General features: G+C 34.4%; 1 protein-coding gene across 1 annotated transcript; it reads left to right on the forward strand.

Moving 5' to 3' along the window:
- The first annotated feature begins 1,070 nt into the window (after nt 1-1,070).
- On the forward strand, nt 1,071-17,439 carry LOC121432183. The gene is made up of 11 exons (XM_041630042.1): nt 1,071-1,110; nt 2,074-2,346; nt 6,056-6,289; nt 7,524-7,796; nt 8,409-8,536; nt 9,918-10,140; nt 11,157-11,232; nt 11,998-12,044; nt 13,250-13,438; nt 14,170-14,336; nt 17,230-17,439. The coding sequence occupies exons 1-11, from the start codon at nt 1,071-1,073 to the stop codon at nt 17,311-17,313; spliced, it is 1,734 nt and encodes a 577-aa protein (XP_041485976.1). The 3' UTR covers nt 17,314-17,439.
- Nucleotides 17,440-17,804: the final 365 nt, after the last annotated feature.

Consider the following 17,804-nt stretch of genomic DNA (forward strand, 5'->3'; position numbering starts at 1 on the left):
TAACATATCTTAAAAGTAAATACAAGTTCCAGGAGTCAAGGTAACAAGCTGAAAGTTGAAGAGCCTATTTACATAACACGTTGATAACAGATACTTTCTTGAGAAGAACAAGAACAAAGGAGTATACAGTATAGGTATATGCACATGCACCTCTGACTACAGAATCTAATATTATATACAGTTCAAGTACACACTAGAAGGAAATGTCAAAATAATATACTGATCAATACCTATTTCTATTTCTATACCAAAAGCTTCAGTAACAACTATAACTAATGTTTTAACTATTAATTGGTGAATATATTGAGATGTCAGTGATATATAACAGTATACTCTCAATTATAATGTTCATCCTACGCAATCAGTCTATATACTTTCAGGAAGACATATCATACAACAAAAGTATCATTACAATCATATTACCAGAATATATATATACAACAGTTTTGGGTATTAATAATAACAATAAAAATGTATCTTTTCTTACCTGTAAATAATAATGAAGAGAGAAACAATTGTCAGTCACATGTAGCTTGTATGGGCATCAACAAGGTTGACCAACCACATGCTTGACAACTGAGATGGAGGTTTTGGGTTGCTCCACTATAAAATAGGGGTGTGCAAGTGTTCTAATTGAGGGTTATATAATGCACTGAAAATGAATGGATGGTATATGTGAATGAGTAATGCTAAGTGAATTTTGTAGGGGTGCCCTATTTTTGGAGGGGCCTCACATCACTCTGAAAGACTGATGGATATTTCTTATCTTACTGGTCCTAGAGTAGTCCTATAGAGATCTTTCAATGGTCTTTCATAGATCTTGCTGCCATATAAAATCATGATAAGGGTAGAGCATAAGGCAGCGTAGAGCATTTATTCAGTTGCAAATCGAAAATTAAACCCGTCAAAAAAGTTTGGAAATCTATGTTTGGCCATTAATTTCTCCCAACTATCAATTTTACACAAAGCATATTTTACATTATTCAAAAGATCACTAAATTCCCTTTAAAATGATACCATGCTTGTTATAATCATGCCATCAGGAAGAGAGCAGGATTCAAAAGTGTTGGATGAGGTCTGAATTGAAAAGCGGCAAAACGAGCCAAAAAGGTTTGGAAATCTGGGTTTGAGCATTAACTTCTCCTAACTCCCAATTTTACACAATTCGTATATGATATCATTCAAAAGGCAAAACGAGCAGAAGTAGTCATGATGGGTCAATACAGAACAATGATTCTTTTGTCTGTTTCGATAGAGATGAAAATCCGTTCAAATCAAGCCCCTGCTTCTGTAGTGATGGTTCTGTGAGATAACATGGTTTGAGTCGTGGTTTGAAATACCCATGCATGTTTGTTTGTTATGTTTTTGCTTGTGCAGAGGTGTGTTTGATTCAGTGTTAATGATGATGTTAAGGTGCATGACAATTTAAAGAAACCGCTGAGAAACTCACTCATCACCACCGAAAAAAGAACAGTGACTTTCAATATTGTGTCATTTTGAAACTTTTGAATGTTGACCTTTCCCCACATTTCAAGGCACTGCACCTCCATGTGAACCAAAATCATATCATGTAGGGTATCATTTTAATAAGAATTAAATGCTCTTTTAATTGCTATTAGTTACACATTGATATTTACTAAGAACGAGGAGGGTTTATCGATCAAATTCAGAATTTCGAACTTTTTTGAGGAGTTTAGATGTAGATTTTATACTTCATAAGCCTTCATTACTGCTTGTAATAAATTATAATAGGGATTAATGGGAATTCACATGACATAATAGGAAAGTCTACTTAGAAATTTGTTAAATGGGAAGCCAGTCATATTTTTCTTGTCACTAATATTGTGCATAATCGTGTTGCCGATGAACCGTCTGGACTTCAACCGCATTTCCTGTTCTGTTGCAAATCAAAAAATAAATGTAGAACTTATGCTACATCCCTCATAAACATTAGTTACTGCTCGTAAGAGAATAGAAATAGGGCATTAAGTTTACATATTAGGAAATTCTACATAAAATTAATGTGTTAAATTGGAAACGAGATGTAGCTGTCTTTCCATTAATATTTTTCAGTTACCGAGTTACCAGTGAACTGTCCGGACTTGAATCGCACTGTAAGAACCGATCCACATCAAGCGACTTACAATTTTACGCCAGATTTTGGAGCAGACAATGTCACCAAATCTGCCCTTGGTTACCGATATCACGGAGATGCTGTGTCGGTTAATATAACTCTAGGAGGATTCCCTGTTGGAGAGAGTGTATCCATAGGAACACATGAAGTGGTAGCAATAATATTTGATGATGAATTGGAAAAGAAATGTACAGGAATATATATCGTTGAAGGTAATATAATTTTATCATTACAGCACCTTCATAAATATTATTATTAAAGATCCATTACTTATTCGAGCTGAAAAGTCGTGACCAAATATTTTTTACCATTACTGTTATTCAGACAATTCAAAACAAACTTAGAATTATATTTCCGGTCCCATGCATTACTTATAATAATAATAACAGTAATAATAACAACAATGATAATAATAATGATGATCATCATTATAGCACCATCTAAGTGTTTTCTTCTCATAATTCAATGACATCAATTGTAAGACTATATTGTAAGCTGACAGGCAATGTTTTATTATAACCACTTTGTTCTTCATTAACGATCTGCCGAATAACCGATTGCAATCATGCGGCCATATATTTTATAATCGCAATTTAAAAGCGAGATTAGCCTCCAGCCTTCTAGATTTCTATGGTCTCATTTTTTTATAAATCACTCTAACAAGACCAGCTTTCTGACTTTCAGACATTTCTCCATTTGTGAAGCATTCATCAAAAGTGCTCATTAAAATATACTCGATGGGGTCCCAAAAGGTTTGGTAAAACTATGGGAATAAGGTGATTTGTTTTTATTTATAAAAAATAAGGCAACACGTTTACATTCATCACTTGTTAACAATCCTTCACATTTATTTTTTTCCTCATCACTCATTTTTGGAACATGAACTGAGTTGATGAAATTATCGATATCTGATTTTTATATAAATATGAATAAAACTTTACGACTTCCTGTAATATTTCTGTTTGTTTAGTACAATATTTAAATTTGTTTACAGATAACAATTTGGTAATATTTTTTCTTTCTGAATTATATTTCTCTAAACATGCTAAATCTAAAAAAAAAAATTGTGCACTTTTCACCTATTTCTAGCCTGACTCTTGCTCTAATAGCAGCACCTTTACACTCTCTTTCACATTTTTGTTCCGATTCTTTTTTATACAAATGTATTCTTTCTGTTTACTGAGACCAATGTCAACATCAATTTTTCTTGTTTTCTGAAACAGTCTTCATGTCTTTCTGTTTTTGTAGGCCTTGCTTCTACAATACCTCTGTGTGAATTCACGTGCTTTACTCTATATGGTTCCCATATATGCATAGGAGATAAATTTTAACTTTCTAAAATATCATTTATTAATAATCTCATTTTCTTTTGATAACATTTTTCTTTTAACACATCTGTATTCATTTTCCAACATCCTCTTCCTTTTAATATATTGGATGTTGTCGATTTGAGAGAGATAGCATTATGGTCTGCTTTAAAGCAGAGTCTTATATCAGTTGATGTGATCTTTGCTTGCAGGCTTTTACTTACTAACCAATAATCAAGTCTTGATGCAACTCTCAAAGATAAATTTCTCCACATGAATCGTTTTGTATTTAAATGGGTCTTTATCCAAATATCTATCAATCTTCTTTGCTTTCACAGTTGAATGATTTTTTGCGGTGTTTTATAACATGAACTTTGACTACCCTGAACATCTTTCTTTGTATCCAACATACAATTCCAGTCACCACCTAAGATAAAAGGGGTTTTGTTTCCTAAATATTATAAGGAGATAACCACTTTTGCATTTTCAATAGGATATGTTCTCTCTTTTTTCTTTCAGTAGGTGCATATACATTGACTAAAACATATTTATAACCTTCTATCATGACATCGAGGAGTATAGTTCTTCCATCATTTTGTGAATCTACCTTATTGATTTTTAAAACAAGTCTGTCACTTTAAAGACCCAGACCGGACCCAAAAATGAAATTGACAAATTATATACCAATCGAAAGCTTATAAGCTACTAAATACAGCATTGTGAGCTTTATTCATTTTCACCCTTCCCAGCTGTGTATTTTGCTTAAGAATATTCCAATTATCGGGCTTCGAACCCGGCTTAGAAAATAGGCTTTATTGTGCTTTTCAAATGCCCTATTGTGTAAGAAGCGTCGCGATTCCATAGGTTTGTACACGGAAAAACTGGGTTACTCTTTTGCTTTCCAGATGACGCATTTCATTTTCTTCACTTCCATCACAGAGTGATATCACATATATTTTTTCCTACATGCTTAAATTATGAAATCTACAGTTTTGAACTAGTTTTTGCCATATTTTATTTCCTGCTTATTTGGCGTAGATTTCAAATCTATCTGCATTCAGATTATGTATCACAACTTTTCCTGACATAGCAATTTAGGCCCAATAAGAGCCAAACAAAGAAGTCACAAAAAAGACAGTAAATAGTTGTAGGTTTCCATCAATTTCAACAGTGAATAATTGTGAGTGCCGTTTTCATCTGAAAACGGAAAAAAATTGGATTCATAATATAGAAATGGAAGAAAATACCCAAGGCTTTTGTACACAAACCTATGGAATCGCAACCCTCCAGACACAACATGACGTCATCCTTTCCAGGCGACGTGGGGTGCTCAATCGAAGCGTACTTTGGAGGCGCAGTTTCTTTGATTTTTATCTAATATTTCTTACAAATGGAAGGAGATGTATAGAATATTTTTCGTATATTTGTATTGTATGAATCATTGCCTTTCTTTTAATATATGATTGTTTTTACACCGGTCAGGGTCTTTAAGAACAGCAACAAGGCACGAATTATGGGTACCATGTGAAAAGAAAGATTTTCCTCTCTATTCCATATTGATAATGGTTTCAAATTCTTCAGTCCAGTAGGTTTCTTGCAAAAACAATATATCAGCTTTTTGTTGTTTATATCATCTATAATTATATCTGACTGCACTTAAGTTTGTTCCTTAATCCTCTTACATTCAAACATAATTGTGAAAATATGTAATGTTTGACACTTTTTTTGTTGATTAAATAGTTGAATAGAATGTCCCGTTTTCAGTTCTAATCCTCAAAAGAACTCCCGCTTCGATTAGCAATATATCTTTTGTTGGATATAATTTTTTTTATGAAATACGTCCATTAAACTGCCATGTTTTAAATTTCAGATCGAAATATCAAAATTTTCAGTTCGCGCTCGCATCTATTCTTTTATTTACCCATCCTTATCATTAGTACCAAAATGCTTAGAATATCGAGCTTTCAAGTCAGAATGAAAAAGAAATTTCAGCTCGCTCTCGACACTCGCATTATATGTGTAGTGAGATACATATGCTCCTCATGAGTTACTACAAACAGTCCTAAACAGGTACCTTTTTCCTGTGTTCATGTCAGCGTACTAAACAAATTTCAGCTTGCGCTTCGCGCTCGCATTAATTTGTTGGTGAAATATGTGTCTCTTTCTCATGAGTCATATATATATATATATATATATATATATATATATATATATATATATATATATATATATATATATATATATATATATATATATATATATGTATATATATAATATAGGCCTATGTGTGGGTGTGAGTTTGTTCGTTTTGTGTGATCGAGCGACTTTGGAACGTTGATTTATGATTTTGCCCCCCCCCCATCTGAAAAATGGATCGACGCCCTGATTGATTCCCATTATATTCAAGTGATAAAAGAACGATATCTCATTTTAGGTGGTCTCCCTTTTCCACTCCTTCTCTAGCTCTCTCTCTCTCCCTCTTTCTATGTCTGCCTGTGTCCCTCTCTCTGCATTATCCTGCCTCTGCCACCGTTTAGACGATCGTTGTTTCAATATTGCTGATATTAAATATTCCCTTTTTAAAATGGAATGCACTTTTTGTTCGTTTTGGCAGATGATCAACCACCCAATGTAACGTGTTCCAATCAAACCATTCTGCTTGGCAACGTTGTATCCAATTATGATGTGACCGTTTCTGATAACGTTGATGAGCCATCGTCTCTTCTGATAAATTATGCTCCAAAGAGACCTGGTCAAAGGTTGGATCTCGGCATCAATGAAATATCAGTGAATGTTACAGACTTATCAGGGAATATCAATAACGCAATCTGCTATATCGATATACAAAGTGAGTAAAGCTGTGACTTATGTCACAAATTCACCCTTAAAAATACTGGAAGGGGGCATAAAGCCCCCTCCCCCAGATGTTTTCCCGTTAGTTCCGTATTCATGGTATTAACATGTGAACCAGAGAATGCCGAGAAGTACAAATACATTATATTACATAAATTTACGAGGTGAAAATGGATGTGGAAGTACAAATCCAATGTAAATTATCTTTCTAGACAAAATTCACAACAGTAATCTTTAAAAATGAGATGGACAGAAATCATGCCTTCTGAAATCCCCCACAGTAAAATGTTGTCATTGGTGGTGATTTTTTTTTAAATTCATGACTTCTGTCCATTTTGAGTGATGAAAATGATGAGTGATGAGCCATGTTTCCTCTTTTCATTTGCACTTTTTATCTGCACCTGCCTTATCTCCCTCTTTCTTTCCTTTGCCACTTTACCCTCCCTATTATTATTTTGTAAGTACTTTTTTTGTGTGTGTTACCACTGTAATTATTGTTATTTGAACTACTTTCTCCCATTTTTTCGTCGCTTATTCGTTTTATTTTGACATTTTGTGGATAACTTGTTTTAAGTTTGTCTTCTGCGTCCGTCTCGATTTTTGTACATAGTTGTATATATAGTTTGTTTATAATTAGCATTGAAACTAAGTTAAGGGGCTTGCCTTCTTTACAAGCTTTTGCTTTTCTTGGCAAGTCCCTCCGTACATTTCTTGTTTCTTTTCATTGATAAAATTACTGCAACAAATTTTAGTTTTGTTTAATTTATATTCAACATTTGCTACGAAATGTCATTGATTTGTCTGTAATATCTATTATATTGAATATGTATTGTTACTTTGATTGTATTTTGAAAAAAAAATTGTTGAACGGAAATTTTTAAATCAAAATCTAAAACTTTACTTTTTTTCAAAGCTGTAGGCTTATACTTTTGAGGGGTTACTGTGTTAAAATATGTGCTCATTTCCCCTAGCAAACTAGTGGCTAATGACCTACAATTTTCGATGACATGTTGTATGTGTCACGTAGTGTCAAGTAATTATTTGCATGATAGTAACTGATTAAATAGATCATAAGTTTTTACCCGATTTCTATGATTTCTATCCGTGATTTATCAATTAATCTGATACGTAATGCATACTCCCTTGATACATAACATTTAATTCTTACCAAAATTCTAATTGTCTGATTTTCTTCTTTTTCACACCTCTAACCTCTTTTTCTGAAAAAGTGACCGAATTGCCGGTCGATGTTATAGATGCAATAGCTGTTTCTACGGGAGGCACATCCTTTCTTTCTTTTAATTACCGCTTGAACGAAGACCTAACTGTCCACAATTTCTCATTCTATGGTGATGGAATAGATGAATCAATATTTGTAAATGGAGAAGGGCCACAATTAGGAGTTTTATCAAGTGAAGTCAACAACATCGTGATAAATGCAACAGATGGAGTGCTGTCCAAGACATTTCAGTTTGTACTAACTGTTGAACGCAATCAAACAGGTAATTCTAGTTTCCAGGAGTCACAATCAATGGAAATGGAGTAAGGGTGCTATGTTAATTAGGTTAATATTCTTCCATTTGTACAAACTTAGTGAAACAAACACACACAAAATCACGATTATATGCCTATATATTTACACATTATAATCGGGTTATTTTCATTCAAATGTCATTTTTGCTGGTTTGATATCACTACGTGCCTACCCTTTTGCTATCATGTCATATTTGCTGGTTTGATATCACTCTACGTGCCTACCCTTTTGCTATCATTCAAATCAATAATTATGATTTCATACCTGCTGACAGAAGAAAATATCAGACATTATGTTTAGCTGAATGTATTTGTAATTTCACATGAACTGCAAAAGACGATAAATGGTCCATGAGTAATGACATTTTTCATTCCTAGGATTGCATTTCGTCTTCTTTGTTTTTGACAACATCAATAAGTTCCACTTCTTTTTCTTTCAGAACGTTTTCATAATTTTGTTCATGTTTTAGAACTTTCCATCAAATTATTTCTCTGTAAGACTTTTTTTTACATGTATATAATGTGATTTTTTTGGGTCCTTGATATTTTGTTTTGCTTTCTACTATTGTTTCTTGAAAAAGTAAGTCGGATCCTCTCTGGAAACGTTACTTTGGCAAGGATTGGTGATATTGTGGCTGATTTTACTGACGATCTAATGGATAATTCGTCCACAAGCTATATTGACACCGCAAAGGAAATTCAAGCACAGGTAAAATAAACAGAGATATAGAAATAGCTATGTGAAAATTTTATTGAATGTTGCTCTACACTCGTTAAAATATGCGTTAGTTCTTTTTCTTGATATTTATGTTTTATGTAAGTTTGAATCATAATCAGTGGAAATGAATAGAATAGAATAGAATGAAGAACGTGTTGTAAAGTGCCTTAAGAACTATTTAACAAACTGCAACAATGGTGTTGTAGAATTCTAGAAGACTAATTCAGGGGTTGATCCAGAACTTTTCAGGGGGCACATTTTCCCGAGGAAAATTTTAACAAAAAAGCAAAAAATAAAAAAGATAAAATTTAAAAAGATTTTTAACCAAAAAATTAGGATAATATTTCGTCCACGAAAAGAATTTGACAAGCAAAAAAAAAGTGGCGATACACTTCTGCTTTAACGCCATTTTAAGATTACAAATTTTAATTATGCCTCTCAAAGGGGGGAGGGCACGGGCCGACCCGTGCCCCCACCCCCCAGCTGGATCCGCCAGTGGACTATGATTCCTAGCAAAGTTAAAGTTACTCATCGAAAGAAATTTGTGGCACGGCGTTTGGTCCCAAATACCATAAATAAAGAAGGGACCAGAGTTGGCAATGCTTGATTTGGATCAGTCCGATGAATACGGTATAACTGTTGAAAAACTATCGCTAGCTGGCTAGAGTTCGGAGTGTCACGACTCTGATTAGATAACCGCGAAAGTTAAGTTCAGGTATTACACAATCCCGGTGAAAACTATATAAGGTGCATAGAATCCTTCCGTAGAAATGATAATCCAAAAAATAAGTAAAATCTAGGTAAAGTCTAGATAAGTCCCAAAGTATGAATCCCAAGAGAAATTAAGGAAAGTCACTGAACTCATGTTAACACGTATTGACTGGACAGTGTTATAAGAGCAAGTGGGAATTATTGATCATGATGAGATAACGAAGTTAGCGAAATCGATGACTAAGTTCATATTGATGTTCATTGGCTGATTTAATTTGTGACATGTAATTAAGCTGAACACTAATGGTTAAATATTTAAGATGAGCTCTGATTGGTTTGTAGAAAGTTCAGAGAACTAAACGACATATGTGATCATGGGGACGCTAAAAATAAATGGAAATAAATAAGACGAAAGGAACTAGGTTGTCTGATGACTTATTACAGTCCAAATCAAAATATAAAGTCTTGTTTTTAAAGATAATTTCATGATAAAATCGGTTAGAATATGGCAGGTCGGTACAGTGTTTTAGAGAAATACTAAAAATGTTCAAATCAATTAGCTTAACAATCATATGATATCTAATTGATGACTTACTCTGATATGGTTATTCTGATTGACTGCTGTTTTTCGTGTTTCTTTCCCTTTTCATGTATTCTCAAGCTCGATATGATATTCAGAAACACATCAGGTTTCATCGCTTCAAGAGTCATATTATTTAGGCCTGGAAGTGTTATTGCCACGTTCGTACTTATTTACGATTCATCATCGAGTGTGACTGCTGAGGAGGCTACTGACATATTTAGAAAAGCAATAACGTCAAATGATGAGGTCAATCCCGGTTCAGGACTCTACCTTTCTTCAAGTACAAGCTTCTTCATTTCTTGTGAGTCAATTCAAATTTTACATAATTGTGCATGGTAAATCAAATAATTCATGTTACCATGGTTACCAAACACAATCTTGAATTGCCTTGTGTTCTGGCAAATTGACCCTGTGAGTCAAGTTAGGCTTCGACACAAAAACTAATGTACCATTGGTCAGTGATGGAACTCGTTAAAGGCCTGGGGTGGTATTCTGGAACTCTGTCATAACTTTTGTCATAAATATTGTCATTTCTCTCCGAGATGTGACACCACCAGGCCCCCGAAGCTCAGCCATTTTTTTTTAATCCATTAGAAACTAAAATAATCCCTCATTAATATTAATTTCGTACGATGCTCCCTCGTTAACTGTGGTTTTGTACGTGTTATTACAGGCCCAGGTCACACGCCCGAGCGTTGTTGGAGCGGTCGTGGAACGGTAGGGAGAGAGGGTCGAATTTCGCTCGCAAAATTTGGGAGAAATCGAAAAAAAAAAAAAACAATCGAAATCGAAAATGGTGAACGGTAGCGAGCGGTGATGATTTTTTTTTTCTCTCCGCTCCACGACCGCTCCAACAACGCTCGGGCGGTGTGACCATGTCTTTAACATGTTTAATGAATGTTCATAGAACAACGGGATATTATAACAAGAGTGCTTATCCCCCTAATTGAATAATGTGAACAAAATTATTAGAGTATATGGAGTTATATCCCTTACTGAAAATTTGTTGCTGTTTTGATTGGTCGAGAGCCCTTAACGTGACTAATCATAGTTTCAATAGAAAAATGAAATTTATCGGAGATCAAAATATTTCGTGACATCAGAGTAGAATATATAAATTTTTAATCATTTTGCGTCCCACTTAAAACCATGCAATCACTCGGGCTTAGCGCAAGATGGACTGGCTATACCGGGCTAGTCTAGTGATGCAACGGATTAGACGATCGGATAAAAATGTTTCTACTATACTTTCTCAAACCCGGTATAATTGTTTACGAATTTTAACTGAACAGTTAACTTGTCTCAAACTTTGTTCAGTTCCATGTGGACGCCTCATCTGTGAAAACGATGGAATATGTACAATAACAAATGATGGATCGGAGCCAATGTGCAGGTAGGATGTTGTTACTTTTACACTTCTAAATCAAAATTTATAGATTAACATAGAAAACTCACTACAAATACTATTATCACAACTACATAAATTTAGCTCGCGACTATGACTACTAGTACCACAACTGGCGTGAATATTAGTTCACGACTATGATTACTATTACTACTACTACTACTACTACTACTACTACTACTACTACTACTACTCTACTACTACTTCTACTATACTACTACTACTACTACTACCACTACTCTACTACTACTACTACTACTACTATACTCTACTACTACTACTATACTACTACTACTACTACTGCTGCTACTACTACTACTACTCTACTACTACTATTACTACTACTACTACTACTATTACTATTACTATTACTGCCATACCATCACCATCACCACGACTGCTGCTACAAATTTCATTGCAGGAATCAAATTCAGCAAAGGCGGGGATCTAGGGTTCATCTTGAATTGATTTTTGTAGGTCTGATATAAAAGAATACCTATATAATCGAGCTTTGATGTAGTTTTTCAGCGAGACTTTTTTCCATCATTCTAGAAATAAGTGGCATAATAAAATTTGTTTTCAAATGTATTAATTGGTTTAACGCATCTTCCATTATATAGCAAATATTTCATTTTTTACATTCCGATCTAAAAACTGGACATTTTAAGCATGTTTTTTTAGATAAAGAATAAACTATGTATGTCAACAAGCAATGGGAGTTAAAATCACTTGTATCTTATACTATGTACACAGATGCACGGATGATTGGACGGGGGATCGTTGTGAAATACCAAATGCACGTGAGTTTTTGCTTTGCTGTTTCAACTGTTATTGGTTGATAGAATGTTGATATTTTTCGAGGAATATGATTTGTCATGTGTACATCCTTTACCTATTGTGTTAACGATGTCACGAAAGTCACTTGCATATGACAAAATGGATGTTTTGTGGAAGATTCGGATTTGTAATAGCTATCGGGTGATAGATATCTGACAAAGTACTATACTTATAAAAATTATTTAAAAAAAATTGATTGAAAACTCATCAGGTCCTTGTGTTTTGAAACAGGACTGGAATGATACTTCATCTAAGCAGGTGTTCAGGTCCACGTGTTACCTTATCCAACTGCCATTAGATCGGATATCCTCTGTAATGCTTCACAAGTACCCTAGTCCTCATCCAAATGAGCAGTAAAGAAAGATATTTGAAAAAAGAAAAGCGATGAAATCAAGACTTGAGAAAATGAGTTTCCCTGTTTTAAGGAGGAAAATAAAAATGGTGTTTTTATAAAGACAAAATGTTGGTTTCTTTGAAAAATGCTGAGCTATAAATCCGTATCCTTTGAAAATATGCACGAGGGTAATAATATGGGGTAGTATTTTACCCAATGCGGGAAGAATATTGTCCAGTAAGGTTAAACAATAAGAAGCAATTATTTTAGAATTTTCATCACACTGGATAAATAGAAATGGCCAAAAGATATGCCCAATATTGGTTGGACACATGATTACCCTCATGGAGCATTTTTATCCAATATAGAGTGTAGTCGAATTTTGACCGTCTGTGTCATACTATGGATCTACATGGGCACAGTTAATACTTTCATATTGAGGCTGTGTTGTTTTAGTTTGGAATTAGTCATAAAATTATCCGGGCTCCTTTATTATCATTGTCTTAAATAGACCCTGAGTGAATAGTTGTAATAATATACTGTATATGGGTTACAAAAGACAAAAATTATTTAAAATCTTATTGGACAGCAGATCGCATAACTGTTCCGGAAATTAAGCGAAACTTCCTTTAACTTTTTATTCCTCTTTCGATTTTGAAGAATTATCGTCAACCCTATATTTGTTTGATTATCTCTTTCCCTTTAAATCATATTGTTGGGATGGACTTGACCGTTTAAATAAACAAGAATAACATTCTATTTCACAGAGCCGTGACCAATGATATTTTGGTCATTATTTTCATTACTGATTTATGTTTGCCACATCCCTACCAGAGCCAAACCGTGTTGGGATAATCGTCGGAGCAACAGCAAGTGCACTTTTCTTGATCATTGTGACTATCTCCTTGGTTATGATTGCTGTGAGAAATAGAATGATTAGGATGTACCAGAGTAGCCAGGATCCGTCCGAATTTGCACCAACATATTTTACGTCTCACAGAGACTACAGTGATGAATCACGAGGTTGGTTTTAAACTAATCACCCTTACATTGGGACACGTTTTAAGTATTGATTCATTAAGAGTGATTCGGGTCTTTATCTAATGTCGATTTTTTTTCAAGTATCATATTGAAAGAAAACTTATCAAATGATAAATTGAAATGAAAATAACATAATTATAGAGGTATATGGTAAAAACTAATTAAGATACACTTATTATATTGATATATACATGTATATATAATGATTATAAATTATGATATTTACTGACATTCAAAGCCACAAAGTAATCACTGTAAATTGAAGAATCCATGATCCTTAACCAACCCAGGGCAACGTACAGTGGACAGTATGTTGCCCATCATTCATGCCTTTCTCAAATCAAGCATCTTATATTAAGATGACGCATTTTAGATGACATCATTGTCTTTTTCCACTGTAAGCTATTATCAAACTCTAAAAAGGTTTACCCGACAAATGGGAACATGCATGTTGGTTTGGTAAAAAATATTTTGTAAATTTTACGCAATGTTGCGTAGAAATTTACCCTTAAAACATGCATTTTTTCCAATATGTGGTGAAAGAAATACCCAGCAAAAATGCATGTTCCCTTTCTACTTGATATTGTGTAAAATTTTACTCGGTGTTTTAATAGAGTGTATGTACTTTACATGTTACTATTATCATTGTTATTGGGATTGTTATCACCTCAAAATAATAATTATGATTGAAACGATTAATTTTTTGTGAATAGGAAAACCCATTGTACGTCACAGTAAACAAGAAGAAACTAAGGACTATCCATATTGGAATTATGCAATGGATAAGGACTTAGTTCTGTTCAATAAATACAAGAGCAGACAGCAAAGGAGACCCAGTCATAATTTTCGGACAAGGCCGTATTCCACTCGACGTTCGCCGGTAGGTGTGCTTATTTATCAGGAAAAGATATAGAAAAGTGTTTGTTTATGCTTTTAGTGACCTAATCTATATATATATAAAAAAATACCCCTTCCTGTCACTGGACATGCTATTTCCGGTCCCTGATTTTTTTTTTGGGGGGGGGCTAGCTTATTACGCCTCGACTCCCTGCAACAAAGCGCATAGTCATCTCATTTTGTTAGTACACTGTAAAAACTGTGGTATGAAAACTGACACCAATTGGTGTTGATAGAGGACCACACCCTGAGGTGTTAAAATAACACCCTAGAGATTGAACATAACACCAAAGTGTGTAAATGTAACAGTGTTGTAATATAAAACACCTATAGGTGTAAAACTAACACCACCAATTTAACACCGGTGTAAAATAGCTGGTGTGGTCCTCTATGTACACCGGTTAACACCACAGTTTGTGCTGTGTATATGCCTACTTTATTAAAGTTTATGATGTAAAAATAAATGGAGGAGAATAGACCTCGATACGCCATTGGCTTTCTTTCCCTCACATTCGCCGTACAACTGTGATCATTGTATTTTACTATTTGTTTATGACTACTTAACACTATATACTTGTCAATACCTGTTCTGTTGTATAAGCATTTTATTTGTATTTATGTATTTGGGTGTATTTTTAAGGAGATGTGAAATAAATAAATCTGAATCTAAAATGAATCTGAAGTGAAAATTTAAATTTAGAAAGTGATAAGGATCCATCCCGGGAAAGCTTTGAACTTTTCAGCTGCTGAAATGAATAATTCTTCAGCTGGGGCGGTGGCACTGGCGTAAATCCGTGTTGATGGGTGAGGAGATGACTGAAATATTTTGGCATATTTTTGCAATCATATTTTTAGATATGCAAGGAATTGTCATTGATATGTCCACAGTGGCGTACCGTGGGTCACGGCATGGGGGGGGGGCACCAGCAAAATGTTTAAATCACTCAGTGAACGCGCTCAGTTGCCAGTTATTCTGACCTAAAAAGACATTTTAAGGACAATGTCATTAAACGGAAATGTATCTCACTGACCAAATAATGCGAGCGCGAAGCGCGAGCTGAATTTTTTTATATTCACACCTAAAAAGGGACATTATAATCCAATTTGTGTAATCATGATAGGTACCTGTCTCGCTAAACAATGCGAGTGCAAAGCGCGAGCTGAAGTTTTCGTATATCTTGACCCCAAACAGCGAGATTTTAAGGAATATATTTTAGGAATCCATTAAGAGTATGCATATCTCACCATAGTCAACTAACGCGAGTGCCAAGCGCCTGCTTATTTTATTAGAATTATATCTGAACACATGAAACACTATGTGTACAAAAAGTCTTTTTGTAGTCATTGCAATCATGATTATCATGCACATCTAACTAATCAAATATTGCGAGCGCGTGCTGAAAATTTAGACGATTCGGACCTGAAGTGGAGCATTCTAAGGTTTCTTTGTAGGAATTAACTAGGACTATACGTATTTCATTAGCCAAATGATGCGAGCGCGAAGCGCGAGCTGAGAACTCCGGTGTTGATTTAACACCAGACCGGAATCTACATATGCCCACACCAGAAAAATGTTTTAAAAAAACACCAGTTTGGTTTTGGTCTAACACTAGATAGGTGTTTATACTCCACCAATTAGTATTGAAATAGCATTGGTTTGACTACGAACTGGTGTTGTTTCAATACTTCTCTGGTGTGGACATTAAATCAACACCGGAGTTTTTGTAGTGCATCATTGGGTTTAGTATGGCCCCACCTCCCACAACTCGGGAAGTCGGACTTTAAACACGTAGTGTTGACTGTTTGATCAAAAAGTACATCCTTTATAAAGATTTTTTTAGTATTTTTATACCCTAGCAAATCTGACCCTAAACACGTAGCTTTCCTAGCGAAATCGATACCCTTTTTTCATTATTTTAGTGTTTTTGATACCCTTATTACGTCACGTACGTAAACGTACCCTATCTTGAAAAAGAAATCCTTTTAACATGTTATTTTTTTGGTCGCGCTTGGTATCCACTCGTCAATGAAAGTGCCTCCCCCCTGATTTATTAGGCTGATTTTGTAGGTGTATGACGCATGATAGACCTATGTATTATGTAAACAGGGGAGAAAAAAAACACACATTTATTTCTGGAGATTGTATTTGCATATTCATGTAAATACCATGATTTTCTTTCTTCTTCTGTTCTTTTTTTACTTGGGTTTTTAATGAATGGAAAATATGGAGCAAGCCTGTAATAATGACAGGTGCGCTTCATGCTTTCGAAAAACACATTATTAAAACCAATCAACTAACAGTCACGTCCATAATTCATGAAAGGAAAAGACAAGCACAATTACTGACTGTTAAAGCTAACAAACGATGTTAATTGAATAAAATAATCAAACAATTTCATCTGCATTACGCCATTCCTAGGTGAATCTTTATCTCACACATAGTGCAATTAATAGCAAAATCGAATGACGAGAGCTGTCCAGGGGAGGGTGAAATCCCTCTCACATAGCCTGGCGGAATCATCAGGTATCGATGGTATATGAAAAGAGCAATTCTAAAAGTGTACACGGAGGAATCCAACATTGACCAAGGTGTAAGAAAGAAATTGAAACACCTCGTATAATTATGGTGTAAAATGCTGTAAAATGCTATGCTGTAAAATTATCGTCGCCGTCAGCAGCAGCAACACGCCTATAAAACTGTAAGGCATCGAGTGCTCCCTCATATGCAATTGCTCTGAGAAATTTGCCACAAATTTAACATGTCATTTGTATTATGCTCTATTCCATTTTCATGAAGTGGCCTAACTTTAAAAATGTGTTTCATTGAATGATCAGTATTTAATTCGAATTCCTCAATATTCTCTTTGTTACTGCAGAACCACGAGCCAATGCATAATGGAAGTCGACCGACAAAGAATGGAATCCCGCTCCGAGATACATATTATGTCGGACATCTTTAGTCCGACCTGGGCTCCACCAATCTTGAACTGAAATGGTAAACAAGAAATTTAAAGCATATAAATTTTGTTGTCAACGAGTTGTATGGCATCTTTCTATTAACCCGATATATATATATATATATATATATATATATATATATATATATATATATATATATATATAAATCATCTTTATTTCATAGTCAGATAGAGAAGTTACAATAAACCCAGGTCCTCTGCCAGTGATTATGGGACAAATTCCCCTTCACTGGCAATAGGCAGGGTGATAATACATAATATTAATTGAACAATTCATAAGGTACAATACATATAGTAAGATTTAACACATAATTTACATTGCATAAGAAAGATGAAAGTTACAAGCATGTTAAATGAAAAAGAAAGGTGACTGTCTCAATGAAATGAAAGAGAGATGAAGGGACCAGAGGGACCAGACAGTAATAAGAAAATACAAAATTGGAACCATCACTTTGTGATAAAGATATATATAC

This window comes from Lytechinus variegatus, chromosome 1 (assembly GCF_018143015.1).
Source record: "Lytechinus variegatus isolate NC3 chromosome 1, Lvar_3.0, whole genome shotgun sequence".
Taxonomy (NCBI): Eukaryota; Metazoa; Echinodermata; class Echinoidea; order Temnopleuroida; family Toxopneustidae; genus Lytechinus; species Lytechinus variegatus.